The sequence below is a fragment of the Bacillus rossius genome, chromosome 8, assembly GCF_032445375.1.
Source record: "Bacillus rossius redtenbacheri isolate Brsri chromosome 8, Brsri_v3, whole genome shotgun sequence".
Taxonomy (NCBI): Eukaryota; Metazoa; Arthropoda; class Insecta; order Phasmatodea; family Bacillidae; genus Bacillus; species Bacillus rossius.
The window spans coordinates 43,845,776-43,865,719 of NC_086336.1; the positions used below are offsets into that span (position 1 = coordinate 43,845,776).

Below are 19,944 nucleotides of genomic sequence, written 5' to 3' on the forward strand. Positions count from 1 at the left end.
GGGGCAGGCATTAATGCCTATCGTGGAAGACAACGGGAGACAAGAACATGGTCTTGATCAGGGGTATTCAGACTACAGTCCGCGGGGTGACACCGACCCGCCTTAGTTGTGCAGTAGCTAGCTTGGTCCTTAGTGGAGGAGTCAGTGTGGCCCTTGGGCTGAAAGGTTTGGATACCCCTGGTCTAGCTGAAGAATTTGTAGGAGCGGAAAATAGTCTACCATGAAGGGGTTGCCACTCATATTATATCCAGCACTGGATTTATCTGTCTTTTTTTGAACGCACGTTACTGCCTCACACATCAACGAGCCTCTCTGTTCCGGCGCGCGTGTGACGACTTAGGGCCCGTCCGAAACAGCCCGAACCTGTGGGCGGTGCGTGTCCTTATCCGACCGTGAATGACGTCACATTGCCGCACGGGGAAACAGACCTGTCTGCAATTGCGACGTGCGGCGTCCGAATCCACCGATTTCTGAAGTAGTCACTAGAGCGCCAAAACAGGCGTTTTTTCGTATGCAGCTTAGTTTTGGAGATCAGTTTCACTTATTGAAGTTGTAAGAGTTAAATAATATAAAGTTATTCGGTAAGGCAAAATGCTAATAAATAAATCCTAACCATACTGCCAAAAAAAAAAATAATTCGTGTTGTTCGGCCTTTGAAAAGTGGCGGTCGCAAACGGACAACACTAATCAAGTATTTCGTCTCGATCTTCTTGGCTTGCTGGTTCCTGCCACATCGTCCCGTTACTCGCGTTTATCTTTGTTTGAAACGGGAATCGGAAACGGCAATCATCACGGGTGTTCTTCTTCTTCTGTGCTGCCGAAGGACTCGGACTGGGACAAAAAAAAAGTTTCCAAGTTGACCGGTGTATTCGTCAGAGGGTCTCGCGAGAGGATCGGATCAGTTGCTAGTGCGGACAGCACAGTCAGCGACCAGTGCGTCGCGGAACTGACACCGTCATCATTGCCCGGTCCGGCATGCCTGTCTGTGGCATCGATCCAGGGGGCTCCATTACCTCTTGTTTTGTGTCTGTGTGTAGGTTTTTGTTGTGTTTGGGTGTAGATGATTGTGGAGTCTGTGGTAGCTGGGTGGCTGTGGTGGAATGCTGGTGTCTGGTTGCGTGGCCCCCGCTGCAGTGGTAGATTGGGGGCGTGTTCCAGCGGAAGGAGACAGACGAGGGGGGGGGGATGGTCGTCGGCGGCCGCTGGGGGCGGACGCGGAGCCCCGGCACCGCCGCCGCCGCCGCCGCCGCCGCGTGCCCCAGGCAGCGGCGGCGGGCCCTCGCCGGCCTCGTAGCCGCGTCCTTCCTCGCGGGGCTGGTCCTCGAGCTGTGGCTCGTCGACGGCTCCCTCGGCCCGGTAAGTCCTTCCTCGACCCAGCTCATCCCCGGCTCTCGAGTGCGCCTCAGGCCGGGGCCTGCTCCGCGAACCTCTGCTTCGTTGTTGCCTGATGACCCGCAAGCAGGGCCGGCGCGTCCGTGCAGGCGAACTAGGCCACCGCCTAGGGCGCCAAGTAGCTGGGGGCGGCGCAGCACCACACATAACAGCTCATACCATGTGTTTTAACGATTATTGAAACTAGATGAAAAATGGATTTTTCTAACAGTTTGGAATGTTTATATTGATATAAGTAATTATTTAAAGTCCACGGTCACCTGTTTATGATTTGCAATAAGTAAAAAAGTAAAAAAAAAAAAATACAAGCCTGCTTACATTTGATTGTTGACAAAATCTTAGGCTTACGTGATGTATTTTGAGGGAAGGAAATTTTTTTTGAGGGTGTCCGGCGGGAGGGGGGGAGGGGGGGCATTAAGGTTTTTCGCCTAGGGCGCCAATTTACCTTGTACCGGCCCTGCCCGCAAGGCGTCTCAACCGAGTAAATTGTGATTCGGCAATTCTTGAACTAAGAGATCCTAATCGTCCCAGACTTCCTCCAGATGAACAGTGAACCAATAGCTGAAGCAGCCCCCAAGAAGGGGCGCAACAACAAAAGGGGGGGGGGACTAGGGTATTTTGCCCCCCCCCCTTCTGAAATCTTGAAGTGGGGGCAAACGGGGGCAAAGAAAGTGCTGTGTAATCAATTTTTAGATAATAAAACTGCTTAAATAGCACCATTTTCCACCTTGAAATACAAATTTTTCCCGCCGCTTCAATAGGGGGGGATCGATGATTCTTTATAAAAAGGTATATTGCCGCCCCCCCCCCTTTGGAAATTTAGTTGTTGCGCCCCTGCCCCCAAGGTATAATTCCTAGAACTGTAGCATGTCACGAAACACGCCTTATCATTCCCGTGCGGGAAAAGTATAGCATGCATTATTTTTTATTTTTATTTTGGGATTGGCCAGGCGTGTCAGCTATATGCCAGGACTAACTCTCCTGTCTTAACTTTAGTTACTACGTGGATACTGCGTGACGGATATGAATCCAGAGGGTGAAGAGATCACGTGACTATTTACCCCCCCCCCTCCCTTCGTGTCAAGAAGGGTGGTTAAAGATGCACTGGATAAAATGACTTTTCAAAAATTCTTTGTTATATTTTAATTGCCTATCAAAGACGGCCGGATTTATAACCTAAATATTATTTTAATACCCAGTTGGGTAGGGATGATTTAAGAGGGGGGGGGGGGGTCCGTTCTCATTTTAATTTAAAAATTGAATATGGGAATTATTGCACACATCCACTACCTAATTTCTTGCCTTAGTGAGGGAAAAAAAAACCATGTGATTTTATTTACTAACATGACACCAACATATACTGGTTTTAATTGGTAAATTATAAATTTATCAATAACTTGTTTCGCACTAAAAAAAAACTTACCGTTGCGGTTGGTATGAAAATACAAGTTTATAGAGTTTCAGATGTTTAGTAAAATTAGTCGCTCAAATGCCTCAAACACAAATCCATTTAAAACATTCTGTACACGGCTGGTGGCACTGCCCGTGTTATATGAAAAATCTCTTACCAATGTGCCTATACCAGTCCAACAGAATGTATAGTTGTAATAAAGTGATGGAAGTAATGTGATGTGATGAGGATAGTGCATGCAGTCAGTACTAATTACTGTATCGCATAATGAACACATACGAACCCGAGGAATCAAGGTCACATTTAAACTTATTCTGAGCTTATAGTAATAAAAAAAGTAAATGTGAAAAATATTAACTACTATTATTACTTCAGTTGAAATAAAAAAAAATTACTTTGAAAGTTAAAAGAGGACACACACATAACGATTTTTACAATATTAAAATTATTCAGTTTCAATAGCAATACGTTTATATCAATTTATGCAAATAACTGAAGTATCAATTCATATAAAATATAGTATTTATGTGCTTTGAATACCAGTTTATATGCATAAACACTTAAAAAAAACACTTTGACTACACTATTGTTTTGCAAAATACTCGGGGTTCGGTAGAGCTGTGAAATGTTCGTCGACAGCACCTATAGGCGGACAGTACAGCCTCCAGGAAGGTCAGCTATAACGATGTAGAGTGAACTAAAACTACAACTGTAGACGTCAGGAACTCAGCATCAGCAGCTCCCCCGGGTTGCTGAAGACTGCTGGGAATTTTGGGGCAGTCTCGCCAAAGAAGGTACTCTCGGATCAGGATGTAGGACGTCTTCGGCGACCCGGCCGAACCCTTCCAGACTGGAGTCTCGTCAACGTCAGACAGCGGAAGTTCACCGAGGCTTCGGCGTTACACCCTGCGTCTGTCGCTACGAATGGCAGACGTCCTGACATTTAACTCATACAGACCATTAGTTGATCCGCAGGCGTCCCGAGGTCTTCTTGACTCGTGTTTGGGGTCCTGTGAAAATAAGGGACCACCCCGCACACAGCAGACGTATTGTCCGATGTCCTGCTGGGAAGTGACTCTTTCCTATGCTTCCTTAAACTTAATTATTACCAGAAACTTCCAATTAAAACTGAGTAAGGCAAAAAGAGAAACATTCCTATGAGAAATATTGGATGAAATAATTTATACCTGGCGAACTGTGTTCAGGTGTAAATTCAAGAAGAAAGCGTACCTAGTGCACACTCAGCTCAAAAAATGATTGATTCAACTATAAAAATAAATATAATGAACAAACTAGGAGAAATTAAACTGAAAATAAGGGTTAATCAACACTCCTAATGATGGGTAGCTCGCTATAACAATACGATAACTTTATTATGAAACATTGCAATAATTAAGATTAATATTTAAAGCAAAATATCAGCAAAATAACCATAATAAACACGTAATCTACCACTAACGGTTTCCATTTAAATAGTCGTCGAAGGAATCATTAAACCAAGTACCGTGGCTTATTGCAATTTGTAATACTTATTACTTTCGAACGCCGTGTAGCTCAATTTTTAAGATCAAAATAATTTAATAACAGACATATATGTGTTGTAAAGATTAAAACCACCATGGATAATTCGATATACTTAGTTGGTTTTAATTTTTGTGAGTTTCTTTAGTTAAATAGAACAGGAAACAAATCAATATAGACATTGTTATACACAAATTCTGTTCAAACTCTGGCAAGTCGAATACTGAATCGCGAATCACGAGGCGAGATGACGCAAATTACATCTACTTTTTCCAAGTCCCTGTCACTAATGAGCAAACAAAAAAAAAACAATAATCAGTATTAAGCACGCATGAGTTCCTAATTTAATGATCATTATACGTCTCGATCATAGAAATAAGTAGGGAGATGCAATTTTCGCGAAAATAATTCGAGACTAGTTGAAAGTAAAAAAAAAACAACTGTAGCATTGTCTGTGTTTCGTGAATGAGTTTCTTCCAGGTGCATGCCTACTGTCCAGCACGGAAGCAAACATGTCCTGAATGGCCCGGTCAAACAGGGCAATGGCTTCTCCTGCAGACGGCCACCAATCACAAGGGAACAGTCAAATTAGCGATCGGAATTTTCCACTATAAATACATGCCCCTAGATATTAGTATTCTGTTTATAATATCTTGTTAAGTTACCTGTCTGCACATTTCCCGAACTCTTTTGTTTGTGGCTCCATGCACTGTCATTTGTTTTTCATAAATGGAAGCTAATTATTTCTGTAACATTAGAGATATTTGTAAATTTTTTAACATTTACTTGGAAATAACTCCATCACTACAAAAAAAAGTGTTCGCAGTAACACTGGGTTCAGAGTCTTACCCGGGGCATTAATGCTTTGTGTTGTCCCAGAAACTCAAATTGTTAAAGTTATTTGTGATCCGTTCCCTGAATAGCTTCGTACGTTAATAAGAATAATAAAATAAAATAAATTCAAATCATTAAATATTTTATTATCTTTCCCATCGTTCAAAAAATATGTTTGAATGAAACATAAACTCAAATATAAAATTATGCACCAGTTTTCTTAATAAATACTTAGTATTATCTCCAAGAAAACGTATTTCTGATACGGAAAAAATAACCTCAGCAATGTGTTGTGCTCAGTTACGGTGTGTTTGTTTGTGGTGTCACGAACTGTTTGTCGGCAGCTGTGGGTGGTTGACAAGTGTGGGTGGTTGCAGCCCGACCCGGCGGAAGGGCACATGTGGGATGGCGAGTCGGACCCTCAGGACCCTAACGTCGCGGCCCAGGACGGGGTCTGGCAGGAGGTGGCGGGCACCAGGTGAGATACGACCACACAGCTGTGGAAGGGCTCGACCACCCCCCCCCCACTGCCAGTGGCGTAGCCAGGATTTGTGTATGGGGGGTGTTAAGAAGCATGGCCCACCGTATTAAAAGGGGGGATCCGGGGGTCCTCCCCCGGGAAAATTTGGATTTTAAGGTGTAAAATAGTACTATTTTAGCAGTTTTCGGTACTTAAGTTTAAATATTGTAATGGTAAAAATTGTAATTATTTTAATATGAAATTTGTTTGGGTGATGAATACAAAATTAATTAAAGATTTGGTGCTAAGGGGGGTTTGAACCCCTAAACACCCCCCCCCCTGGCTACGCCCCTGCCCACTGCAGGTAGCCATCCCGGCTTTTGGTCCGGAGTCACTTCGGTAAGCCCAAATCAACATTAGCCTACCCCGGGAGCGAGCGTTGCCTAGCCGCTGCGCCGCCTTGCTCCGTCTTACGGCGAGAAATAACCATCGATTACGCCTGGTGATTTTAAGCAACTTCACAGGGCAAAAAAAAAAATCTCACGTAATCTATATAAATAAAACTGCATTATGTTCCTTCGTTCGAAATCTTAAAATATCCGAAAGTTCATCACCGATAGCTTTGAAATTTTGTAGCAAAGTTGAATATATGTCACACATGTTACACGTAGAAAGATAGATAAAATATACATGGGTAAAAAAAATATATATAAATGAATGTTTGTGTGTTTGTCTTCTGTTTTGTAACGATAAAGGAAGATATAGACATATCGATATAGAGATATGGAGATATGGAGATATCCAGATTTATAGAGAGATATAGAGATATAGATTGAGGGATGTATATAAGTATAGAGATCATTTGCTCAATGTCCTTCAAATAAACGTGGTCGAATCACACACGCAGCACTGAGGTAAACGTGTGTTTAAATTTTTAGACTTCGCGAAAAGGTAACCGCGAATTTTTGTTTCTGTTCCCTTGCGAATCATCGCGAAAATCTTTAGCGCCGTGAATATATTTCTGCATGTTGTTCCAACGACAACGGCTGGTAGACGTACTTTTAAAATTCGCAGTTAAACTGAGTCATATTTTCCCGCGGTAAAATACTGTCTCAAATTAAGATATTAATTTTTTTGTCTTTGCGTCTCGTCGGTAGGCAAAGGCACAACTAACTAGAGCAATGGTTATCGTGTTCATGGGTAGCAAATTTAGACTTGAAGCACGTACACATATGATTCATGTTGATGTTTTGCTGACATTGCTCTTGAACACGTGGTTACTCAGTCAAGTGTAACTCGCCAAGGGATATGACCGTGTAATATTGACCAAAGTGTATTTTAAAACAGGCTATATGTGTGGTACCCGTTCTTCCACTTGTATTACTGGCTAGTGTGTCTGGCTGGTGGGCCAAGGGACCCGAAGTTCGATTCCGGGCCGGGAAGAAGGATTTTTTTTTTTCAAAAGCATCTCCTTGGGTCAGGACTGGGTCATTACCTTCCGGAAGGCAATGGTAAGCCACAGCAGGATCATATTGCCTTGACAAGCTGTCATCACCTTGTCGTTGCCTCTGCTCACGACACCCAAAAGAGTGAGAGTGAGAGTGAGAGTGAGTGAGTGAGAGAGAGAGAGAGAGAGAATGATGTTAGTTGAGTCTAGCGTTGAATAAAACGAGTCGACGAAATAATCGCACTCTTTATAGGCCTATTTAACACAAGCAAACTGGTGGAGACCCATTGTAAGTATTTATCCCAGCCTCCAAGGCAAAGATTATGTCATGTAATAGCCAGAAACACTGACTTTAATGCTTCAGTGCTCTGTAATTCTTTGATGTGGTTCTCATATAGGTTAGTTTCCCGAAATGAAATAAACGGGTCTATGATAGCATGTAAGCCTCCAAGGGAGGAGGTGTATTAGAGAGTATATATAGGTTTCCTTTTATATTAAAATTATTCACTAAATTGAATCAGACTTATCTGGAAGGAGTTGAAAATTTTCTGCTCCCACTGGGAGTGTAGATATACAGAATGTGCCTGAAAACATAAAAAAAAAAAATCCGTTCTTTAAATTATTCATGCAATGGGGAATTTTGATTTAATACAATTTATTGGACATATGCCATTGCAGTTTTGCACTGTTTGTCTTGGGGAAAATTCACAAATACAAGCTAATGAATAAAAATGAAAACACAAACCCACAGGAAACCAGCCTAATATCAGGAACATATGCCGGTTCACGAAACGTCGCAACTGTTTTGTCATAGGAAACCTGCCGTGTTTGTCGGTGTTGTGTTGTCCGTAATATCTGTTTATCTTCATCGTTGCGTTCGTATATTTTCCTTCGTTGTCGAGGTTTTGTTTTACGTCTGCGTGTACTCTTTATGTTGAAACTGTCTCGCCGTTGTTATCCCACTGTGTTCGCCTATGCTGTCGTCGTTATGTTGTCCATAATACCTGTTTAGTTTCATCGTTGTGTTTATCAGGTTTACATCAGCTGATTCAGTCTAGTTCTCTGTGAGTTTATGTTTTCATTTTTATTCATTAGCTTGTATTTATGAATTTTTCCCAAGACAAACAGTGCAAAACTGCGATGGCGTATGTCCAAGTAATTGTATTAAAACATAAATAAAATTCTTGACTGCTTATGTTTATGCTTAGGTTTATGTTTCCATTTACTTATTTCTTATTGTGCATTTATGAATTTCCCCCCATGACAAACAGTGCAAAACTGCGATGGCGTTATGTCCAAGGAATCGTATTAAAACTGAAATAAAATTCGTGACTGCTTAACGATAAAAAAATGTAATGGTGGGTACGGAAATGTAAGTTTCGAGGGCATTGCAAATTCAGAAAGCAGGCTGTATCTATTTGTAACTCTCGCAAGTGCACACAAGCACCCATAGGTGCCCGACAGTCGACCTCTGATCGTTCTGCTGCAGCTCACACACTTACTGCGCTTCTCGGGTGTCTACTGTGGAAACCTCGGTGAAGCCTTTGAATATATATATACTGTATATAAGTCGCGAATGGATAGGATTTACTCTACGTTTTTCAGAAGCGTATGATGAGCAGCTTGGGAACTTCACCGCTGCAGGGCGCTGCCGTAACGCCCTGTATCGTCTTAGGTTGTTATTTACACGTTAGAGCGCAGCACTGTCGCCCGCTGCCATTCCCCCGCACCCCCAACCAAACATTCACTGCAGCTCAAGGTCGTTCAGCGGGAGGGGGAAGGGGTGTTTGAAGAGTTCGACACTTGTCCGCTAGGGACCACCAACAAGTCGATGCCCTAGAGATGGTGGCGATTGCGGCGGCGAATCAACCAACTACCTCGAAACCGTATTTAGAAATTTTAACCTGGGCTGGCGACTTCTATACAGTATATATATATATATTCAATGGTGAAGCTGACGTGTTGGCAAGGGAGGGATAGAGAGAGTGTGTGTGTGAGTACAGGCGGGGGAGGGTTGTTGTTGCAGGGACAGGTTCCTGGTGTACAGCGCCTTCCACGACGGGCGGGGGTCGAGGGCGCTGGTGCGCGTGGTGGGAGCCGCGCGCACCTCGCGGCCAGACCGCGTGTGGTGTCGCCTGCTATACCCGACCCGCGCCGTCACCGTGCTGGCCAGGGTCAAGGTCAGTGGTCTGCCACAGCCCTCGCCTTCATTTTTAAATGTTCAACCATCATAATTTTTTTACAAACAAAAAGAAATCCAATGAAATTTTGAAGATTTTACACACCCACAACTAATTTTTATTTTTCTGTAACTGTTTTCATTTTGACGTGACAACGTCTAATAAATCGATGAACACCGGCTGCATGCACGAAAAAGTGTCCCGTTACGCCGTGTCCCGTTACGCTCGTTGTGCGCTTGCGCCGCATCTATCTCAGCTCCACTCGATTGGAACAACCATCGATTTGACTTTTTTTCGAGGCACATTAAACTTGAAACACTCCCATTCGTTTCCTATACTTTTCCCATCGTCGTCCTATCCTTAACAGAAAAAAAAACGGATTGGAAGAAGTTAAATAGCAAACACGTATAAAAGTTTTAGTTAAAATAATCTCTTCGTTAAAGTAGTAAACATATTTGAATTGATGAGTGCAAATAAAAGTAAATTTATCAATTAAATTGTAGATTTAATTTCACTCCTTCTTTGTAGCCATACAAAATAGTGATAATTCAATAAAAATGATTCAATTTTATTCATAAAAGTATGCAATCATTTCATCGATGTTTTGTTATGACGTTGTCACGTTAAACTATCGTCCGTACACCGACTTTTCAGACAACCAATTTTTGATCTTAGCGTGTCAAATAAATATAAATACTTGCTGTGGTTATTTTAAAGTAAAACAAATTTTATAAACAAAGCTTAGTTTGGACTTCTAAAATACAATAGTAACCATAATTATACACTGTACTTTCAAGTTAAATAACATTCTAAAAAAGAGTGTACAGTAGTCAAGAAATTAACCATGCAATTATAATGTAGCGCGTGACTTTATATTAGGAAGGGGGGGGGGGGGGGGGTAGCCCGTCTCTGATCCTGGGTCCAGGGCCAGTAATCAAATGTGGGGGCCATGGTCGGTCCCTCCGGAATACTGAGCCCTTCTATTTACGTCACTACATGCGACCAATGGAATTAGAGTATTTGGCTGCGGTGATGGCCGTGTTAAAAACACGTTAAAAATTTCTGCAAGTACAAGAACACCTAGTGTTATGTTATTAATTTTGTCGTTTTTATTATATATATGCAAATATTTCCCGTGGTGTAATCTCGAAGAATTATTATACACGGTTAATTAAAATTAAGATTCCGTAACCTTTAAATGCGATCTCATTTCTGTACACTGAGCAAACAGCTGACGCGATAGTGAAATGTTCCGGGATATAGGTACGTCTCCGTTTCCGTGCCATTGCAGAATGGAGCTTAAGGGGGAGAGAGAAAAAAATAAGACTTTAGTCGGTGGTTCCTTTTATCGCTCTCCTAAACGAATTGCTGGCGGACACATGCCAGACACTAAAAAGAGCATTATTTAATTAAATAAAAAATATAAACATAGAAAAAATTATTAAACAAAAATTATGAACTTAAAAAAGACGTTCAATAAAAATTTTCATTTAAAAAAATTGATCCTATCTTTTAAGAAATCAATAAAATATCCGGGGACAATAATTATAATAATCCCTTAAACAGTTATTTGTAATGTATTGTAAATTTTTGAAAGTCACTATAGTAGTATAGAATAGTATGTCCGGGGACTGTGTTCTGGGTGTGGTGCCGTGGTGCCGACCGCCATCTTGGATTGTGATGTCACGGCAGCCATCTTGGATGATATTGACCTTGAACTTTGACATTGACCTTGACCTCCAAAATTAGCCAAAATTAAGCCAAAAATCGTCAAAATAAGCCAAAAATCATACCAAAATTTCCATTTTTTTTGAAAAAAAAATCCAGCTAAAAAATCTGAAAAAATTCCACAATTCAAAAATGAGGATTTCGAAAACCTCAAAATACTTTTTGCCCTAGAAAAAACACAAATTCCTAAAGGCTTAAGCATCCACGTCTAAAGCCTCCGATAAGCCTCTGACGTCATATAGGATTATGACCGCCATCTTGGATTATGACGTCATCGTTGCAATTTCCGTTACGGCCGCTATCTTGAAAATCCGTAACTTTTATGCTAGAAAATCGGGGAAATTTTTAAAATTAAAAAAAAATAATCAATCAAATTTAATAATACAAATTATTTTTTTAAAAAAATTATAAAAAAATGTACACTTACATCATGGAGCTCGGAGTCCTCGGTTTGAACCCGGTGAGGGCAAAAAATATATAAAAATGACGACGACCGATCCTTCCTCCACGGAAGCCGCTGGCAGACTGACCTCCCACCACTTATTTCAAGGTGTATATGCCGTCAGCAAGTATGACGTCATGTCCTCCATCTTGAAAATCTATATTTATTATACGATTTAAATGAAAAAAAATTATAAAAAGAATAAATAAATAAATAAATTATTAATAAAAAAATTTAAAAAACCATTGCATGTTTCGTTACGACAGCAATCTTGGAAATCAATAATTTTAATGCTAGAAATGCCGAAAAAGTTCCAAAAATTATTTTAAAAATTGCATACTTCAAGTTTTTAGTTATTTAAACTATTTCGGTCCTCGGTTTCGATTCCCGACGAGAGTAAACCAGTAATTTATTAATGTATTTAAAAAAATTCTCAATAAAAAGTACTAAAAATATCTTACCACACACCCGACATTTTGAACTATGTCACCACTGTAACAATTATCATTACGGATGCCATCTTGAAAATCTTTATTTGTTATCCGTTTTTCATTAAAAAAAAGTTCAAAATTCATCAAAAAATTAACTTAATAGAATACTGATCGATTAGATCGATTCCCTTCCTTGGTTCGAAACCGGTAAGAGCAAAAAATAAAAAAACGACTGATCCTCCACGGAAGCCACCTAGACTGACCTCTCACCACCAATACCAAGGTATATATCGTCAACTGGTATTACGTCATGTGCGCCACCTTGTCTTTGTCCACTGGAGGCCGCCATCTTCTTTTCATCTGATATAGTGTGCTGACACCATGTTAGTATAATTTTCTGTTCACCATACCTTTGACCTCGCCTGGTGACATTGAACATTGACATTAACCTTGAAATTTAACCTTGAAATTTGACTTTGACCTTTAAATTTGACCTTGACCTTGAAATTTTACCTTGACCTTGTAATTTTACCTTGTCCTTGAAATTTAACGTTGACCTTGAAGTCCATCATGGATCCAAAATTTTGCGTTCAGTACATGCTACCAGTAGCTACCACCTGATAGAGGACATTGCCACCATCTTGTTTTCGTCTGCTGGAGGACACCATTTTGTGTGTGTACTCGTCTTATAGAGTTCATTACCATCATGCTATTTTTATTCTAACCCGCTAGAGTGCAGTAATCATTTATTATTACTGAGGTGCCAGCTATCCGGAAATTTAGGCACCATAAGATGAGTACACACACGAGATGGTGTCCTCCAGTAGACGAAAACAAGATGGTGGCAATATCCTCTAGCAGGTGGTAGCTCCTGGTAGCATGTACTGAACACAAAATGTCGGATCCATGATGTTCGTCAAGGTCAAGGTCAAAGTTCAAGGTCAAGGCCAAATTTAAAGGTCTTAATCAAATTTTAAGGTCCAGATCAACATTCAAGGTCAATGTCAAAGTTCAATGTCAACAGTCAAGGTCAAAGGTATGGTGAACAGAAAATTATACTAACATGGTGTCAGCACACTATATCAGATGAAAAGAAGATGGCGGCCTCCAGTGGACAAAGACAAGGTGGCGCACATGACGTAATACCAGTTGACGATATATACCTTGGTATTGGTGGTAAGAGGTCAGTCTAGGTGGCTTCCGTGGAGGAAGGATCAGTCGTTTTTTTTTATTTTTTGCTCTTACCGGTTTCAAACCAAGGAAGGGAATCGATCTAATCGATCAGTATTCTATTAAGTTATTTTTTGATGAATTTTGAACTTTTTTTTAATAAAAAACGGATAACAAATAAAGATTTTCAAGATGGCATCCGTAATGATAATTGTTACAGTGGTGACATAGTTCAAAATGTCGGGTGTGTGGTAAGATATTTTTAGTACTTTTTATTGAGAATTGTTTAAAATATATTAATAAATTACTGGTTTACTCTCGTCGGGAATCGAACCGAGGACCGAAATCGTTTAAATAACTAAACACTTGATGTATACCATTTTTAAAATAATTTTTGGAATTTTTTCGGAATTTATAGCATTGACATTACGGATTTTCAAGATGGCGGTCGTAACGAAACTTGCAACGATTTTTTAAAGATTTTTTATTAATAATTTATTTATTCTTTTTATAAATTTTAATTTTTTTCCATTAAAATCGGATAATAAATATAGATTTTCAAGATGGCGTACATGACATCATACTGGCTGACGATATATATATATACCTTGAAATAAGTGGTGGGAGGTCAGTCTGCCAGCGGCTTCCGTGGAGGAAGGATCGGTCGTCGTCATTTTTTTTATTTTGCCCTCACTGGGTTCGAACCGAGGACTCCGATCTCCATGACGTAAGTGTACATTTTTTATATTTTTTTTAAATAAATTTTATTAAATTTTTATTATTAAATTCGATTAATTAATTTTTTTATAAATTTTAAAAGTTAGACCGATTTTCTAACATAAAAATTACGAATGTTCAAGATGGCGGCTGTAACGTAAATTACAACGATGACGTCATAATCCAAGATGGCGGTCATAATCCTATATGACGTCAGATGCTTATCGGAAGCTTTAGACATGGATGCTTAAGCCTCATTTAGGAATTTGTGTTATTTCTAAGGCAAAAAGTATATTGAGGTTTTCGAAATCCTCATTTTTGAATTGTGGAATTTTTTGATATTTTTTTAGAGGAATTAAAAAATATATATGGAAATTTCGGGGATTTTTGGCGATTTTTGGCTAAATTTTGTCTAATTTTGAAGGTCAAAGTTCAAGGTCAAGGTCATCCAAGATGGCAGCCGTGACATCACAATCCAAGATGGCGGTCGGCACCACGGCACCACACCCAGAACCGTCCCCGGACTTACTATTTTATACTACTCACTACTATCAAAACTATGTTTTAGTTTTATTATTATGAGTTCTAATTTTGATATAATAATTTTAAAAAATATATATATAGTACCTACACATAGTACAGAAGCACATTTATACACACACAAAACAAAAGACTTTTAAGGTGAGGTGCCGACTGGAGTAGATGACCTACACAGTAGTTGCTACGTGAAGGGGGCGAGCGCAGGTACCTATGTCCAGGGGAGGGGGGATGCCGCGGTGCCGCAGGTGATCCGCGAGAACTGGCGGCTGCGCTACAGCGCGTGCTTCGTGCTGTGCCCGCTGCGGGGTGGGGAGCCGGGGGAGGCGCCGGCCTCAGTGTCTGTGGTGAGCCGCGTGCGCGCGGCGCCGGCCAACCACCTCCGAGTGAACCGCGCGGGCAACTCCAGCGCTCCGGAGGCCTCCGTCGCCGTCTGCGTCAAGCCGCTGCACTTCTCCTACAACCAGGTGCCTGCCCTCCCCCCGCTCCGAGGGTATCTCCTCGTGGTTCGCCACGACTCGCGTTACAGCTTCCGCGTTAACGCCGGCGCGTCCGTACAGGTGAACCAGGCCACCGCCCAGGGCGCCAAGTAGCTGGGGGCGGCGCAGCACGACACATAACAGCTCATATCATATGTTTTAACGATTATTGAAACTAGATGAAAATGGAATTTTTGTAACAGTTTGGAATGTTTATATTGATATAAGTAATTATTTAAAGTCCACTGTGACCTGTTTATGATTTGTAATAAGTAAAAAAGTAAAAAAAAAAAAAAACACAAGCCTGCTTACATTTGATTGTTGACAAAATCTTAGGCTTACGTGATGTATTTTGAAGGAAGGAAAAAAAAATTTGGTGTGTCCGACCGTAAGGGGGGGGGGGGGGGGGGCGGCATTAAGGTTTTTCGCCTAGGGCGCCAATTTACCTTGCACCGGCCCTGCTCCCGATTATCCGTGAAATTAAGTGTCTGGGCCACCGCGGACAGTGAAAATCGCGGATAATCCGCAAAAGAGCCGAAAATGGGAAACAAAAAAAGGAAACACTAATTTCGACTTAAAAATCTAAAAATTTATGTACAGTAAAAATTACAATTAACAATAAAAAAAAATTAAATGATGATAAAATTTTAGTATTTTATTGAATAATTAACATACAATGCATTTCAGTAATGTGAACATAAATGTGCTCAACCATACGACTAGAAACAAAGCGCGACAGACAAAAATTGCAATGCATGCCAGCCTACTGCGTGAGTTTCGAGAAGGTCTGTGACGTTTTACTGTACACTGCACACAATACACTCGTCAGTAGAGTTCAAATTTGCTTACTTGTAATAAAATACAGATTTATTTATGTGCTGTATTTTTTCGTAGCATGCACGGATAATCCGCACCGTGGATCATCCGCCCGCGGATAATAGGGAGTTTAGTGTACTTGTTGAAGTCGAAATACTTTAACTACGATAGTTCTCATAACAGCCTAGTTTCCTTACTGTTGTACAGGCTGGTAGTAAAGCCTCTCTGGATACATGTTGGGAATTTGTGGGTCATTAAGTTTCGAATGCATAAATAAACAAGTGAAATTTTTTCTATACCTGTGCTTGTATTTATTTTTCTTTTATTTGTGAGGAAAGATAAGTACACAAAACATTATCTTAAAAAACAATATTTGGGTTTGGTAAAGAAGTTGATTACTTAAAAATACCTGATTATTAAAACATGGATACTATAAAATTTGTTATATGGGCCGGCCCTAATTAAAATATTATTAAGATGTTTTCTTTGTCATAGTAAAACAATATAAGTGAACATAAAAAAATAAACATAAAGATAAACAATCCCATAATTTTATTTCTTAGAACATAGCTTAATTAAAGCCCTGTAGTTATATAATTTTTCAGGATCTATCAGGATCGTCGAAGTAGTAGCCGAACTGGCTGAGGATAATGTATTATATTACAGATTGGCTAACAGGGCGCCGTAGCAGTCCTTGGTCACCGAGGATGAGGAAGCCATTTCGACTCCAGGTTCTTGGACCCTGTCTGTGAACAAGCCGAATCCAAAAGAATTAGACCTGCTTCACAGACAGTCATTAAACGGACAAAAATGCCCACAAAAACGGTGATGGTCGGGGAAGAGAAAGGTGTTCTAAAACTCACCAAAGCAGGGTGTTGCTCCTAGCGCTCAGGAAGTGGGCCCGCTGGGAGGTGAGTGAAGACAGGACCGAAACAAGCGCGGTTGACGCGGAAGCACTCATAATTTATAATTATTAAAATTTAGCCAAAATATAAAAATTTCTACCTTGAAAACACAGACTGACTAACTACTATCTAACTTAGGGAAACATCTCTTGACGAGCCGACTACATTCTCGTACGATGACAGAAGTTGAATCTTGCTGAGGGCTAGCCCGAGAAGCGAAGTAGTCAGTCTGACGTCGCGGCAAGAAGTTCCTCGTAGAGCGAGGTGACGCTTAATTAAGAACAGCCGCTTGATTTAGAAAGAAATGGGGGACTTCGGCTTCAGGTCCGAAAGGTTCCGAAGACTTCCGAGGGGGTGGTCGAGAAATAATGACTTCGATATCTCTATGTTGGTGTTAGTGGGCGATCGCAGCGCGATCTACTGAGAAGTGGCCGAACCGAGAAGTCGATTCGTTCATCTCTCGCACGAGGTTACTTTGAAAGCATGGGGCTTATGGAAGAGACTTGTGCATCACTCTGGTGGCTTGTAAAAGAAAGACAGGGAAGTGTTGGCTGCGTGCGTCGCTAGGGGGCAGTGACGTTTAGCGGGCTTTCAACACCCAGGGGAAATAACTCACAAATCCGCCACTAGAGGGCAGAGGCAGTACATTCGAACGCTCGTGTCCAGACCTTGAGACAGGTCGTCCCTGCCCGTGGTTAAGGACCAGTCACTGCTCTGGGCAGTGTTTCCAGGAAAGGCTGGAAATTTGCATGTGCACTGGGAAATGAGCTCTACTGAGCCTGGGGACGTGCCAGGATTTGGAGTCCAGAACATGGCTGAAATTGCTCGCGTACGGCGGGCTCTTAGAACCGAGCTGCTCTGATAGCTTGCAGGGCATAGCAGTTCTTGGTCACGGCGACAGGAAGAATTACAGGCGACGGGCGTGCCCCAAAGCGAGAATAAGACCCGCCTGCCTGTTGGTTCATGAGATCGTTGGCAAAAATCAGATATGGCGCTGGGAACAAATTGGGGAACTAGACTGAAAAAGATTTAAGTGGGAGTGTGCAATGAGTGAAAAAAGTTTAAGTTTTAGCTACAAAATTACTACTAAAATAATAATTTAAAAATTCAAATTTACAATTGTGCCAAAAAAAAAATGCTAATTGCCGGCACAGTCACCAATCGGTTAGCAGAGCTTCAGAAGAAACCACGCAATTTAAAAACTGGTTAAGGATATTAGAGTTCGTTTTTATAATTTAAAAATAAATCTTGACTACATGAAACAATTTCTAAAGTATTTGGTGAGATCTATAAAGAGCCCAGGTGCGAATGCCTTAGTTGAGCTAGACAAAAGTAATTCCAGTTAAAATATCATTTACTCGTGGTTGTTGGAAAAATATAATTTGTCATAAATTCCTTCTTGCCTGCCTCAGATGTACCACAAAATATCATCCAAAAGTAATTTTTCCGATATCTCCTGTAAAGTTGGCCAATTATGTCTAAAACTCTTTTGGTCCTGAAGTAAAAAAAATGGCACGACATTCTATATATTAAAATTTTTTGCAACAACTCCCAATATGGCTTCTGTAATAAAGATTTAGTTTGACAAGGAGTAGAACCTAGCTTAAATGTAGGTCAGATCTGGACAAGACATAACAGTTCGGGAAGATACAGTTTGCACGTTATCATGAGAAATAAATTTGGATAAATAGTTCAAAATTGAAATCATGGGGGAAAACGGAGAAATCGTATAGTGCCTCGCATACATAGTCTCCCTAACGACATGCAGAAATTCAGAAGAAACAATGCAATTTAAAAACTAATTAAGATATCCGAGTTTTTTGTTGTCGAAGAAAAACATTTAAGAATATTTTGAGATCGAAAGATAGTTTTTTTTTTTAGTAATCAAAGAAGCCGAACTGGGTGCACTTGGAACCGCCGGTATGGTATCCCGAGGACCTGCGCGCAGGACACGGCGGGAATAAAGGACTCGTGCCCGCAGCCGCTGCAGATGCTGGAGTTCCTGGAGCTGTACGGCCTGCTGGGAGTGCGCCACTTCACGCTCTACAACCACACCATCGGGCCGCAAGTGGCCTGCGTGCTGGAAGACTACGTGTCGCGCGGCTCCGTCACCTTGCTGCCCTGGCAGCTCAACATGGCGTCGCAGAAGGAGATCCGCACCGAGGGCTTGTTCGCGGCGCTCAACGACTGCCTGTACCGCAGCATGCACCGCTACTCGTACGTGGCGCTGGTGGACCTGGACGAGTTCATCGTCCCGCGCCACAACGACACCCTGCAGGACCTCATCAGGCGAGTGGCGCTCCTGCATGTCCTGCTTCGTGTTCATCTCCATCCTTGTCAATTCTCTGGACATGGCTTTACCTCCCTAGTCATGGTTTATTTACCCCAACCTAACTTTTTCAATGCTCTATACACTCTATACACGCTACCGCTCTTTCAAACTTATTCTCGTATCTGCCATCTATTTAAGTATATACAATGTAACTTTTGATCTTTCCAGAGTATAATATGTATGTGGTAAAAATGGTAATGTGAACTAGGCAGATAACCTTGCATCTTTAAGTATCCATATACATGTTGTCCTCTCAATAAGTGATTAGTTTTATTTAGCTTCAAGGGCTTCTGCTGTGACCTGGAGGGGTCGGACCCAGATTATTAACTGTAGAAAGCACCGATAATACTGCCAGTTCCATTGTTGAAACATTCCTATGACCCCCGAACTCGTTCATTTTTTTTAGAGAGCTAGACAACGGAAGCTACCCGGACACCGGCTGCTACATCTTCCAGAACGCCTTCTTCTACCTGCAGTGGGGGGACGACGTAGCGGCGCTGGCGTCGGGCGACCAGCTGGAGCGCAGCCTCGTGACGCTGCGCAAGACGCGGCGGTCAGCCGAGCTGCACCCTTACAAGAAGCGCTCCAAGTACCTGTGCCGGCCCGAGCGCGTCGTCGAGGCGGGCAACCACTTCGCGTGGCAGTACCTGAGGTGGGAGCACCGCGCGCTCAACGTGCCGCCAGACGCCGCCATCCTGCACCACTACCGCGCGTGCGAGTTCGGCGGCGACGACTGCGTCAGGACTGCGTCCGCGCTCGACCGCACCGCGCGCCGCTACCGCGCGCCGCTGCTGCAGCGCGTGGCGGCCCGGTGGCGCCTGCTGGGGCGGCGCTGCGGCCTGCCCGTACTCTGACCCCGGTTCCAGCTGCCCGCCAGCACCGGCCTTCTGCCCGCGCTAAACCCTTCTCATTTTTGTTTTCTTACCGTTCATTGAAGTCTCGACAAACTGCTGAAGATCGAAACTATTAAAAAAAAAAAATTGGTTGTCTGTAAAGTCGGTTTACGAACGATAGTTTAACGTGACAACGTCATAACAAAAACATTGATGAAATGATTGCATACGTTTATGAATAAAATTGAATCATTTTTTATTGAATTATCACTATTTTTTATGGATACAAAGAAGGAGTGAAATGAAATC

The 19,944-nt window shown here is 41.7% G+C and overlaps 1 protein-coding gene across 1 annotated transcript; it reads left to right on the plus strand.

Annotated features, from left to right (window-relative positions):
• Window positions 1–1,298: 1,298 nt before the first annotated feature.
• Window positions 1,299–19,853, plus strand: LOC134535315 (uncharacterized). Its single transcript, XM_063374383.1, has 6 exons — window positions 1,299–1,356; window positions 5,536–5,636; window positions 9,092–9,245; window positions 14,519–14,737; window positions 18,452–18,759; window positions 19,209–19,853. Exons 2-6 carry the CDS (start codon window positions 5,557–5,559, stop codon window positions 19,654–19,656), a joined length of 1,209 nt encoding a protein of 402 aa, XP_063230453.1. The 5' UTR covers window positions 1,299–1,356; window positions 5,536–5,556; the 3' UTR covers window positions 19,657–19,853.
• The last annotated feature ends 91 nt before the right edge of the window (window positions 19,854–19,944 follow it).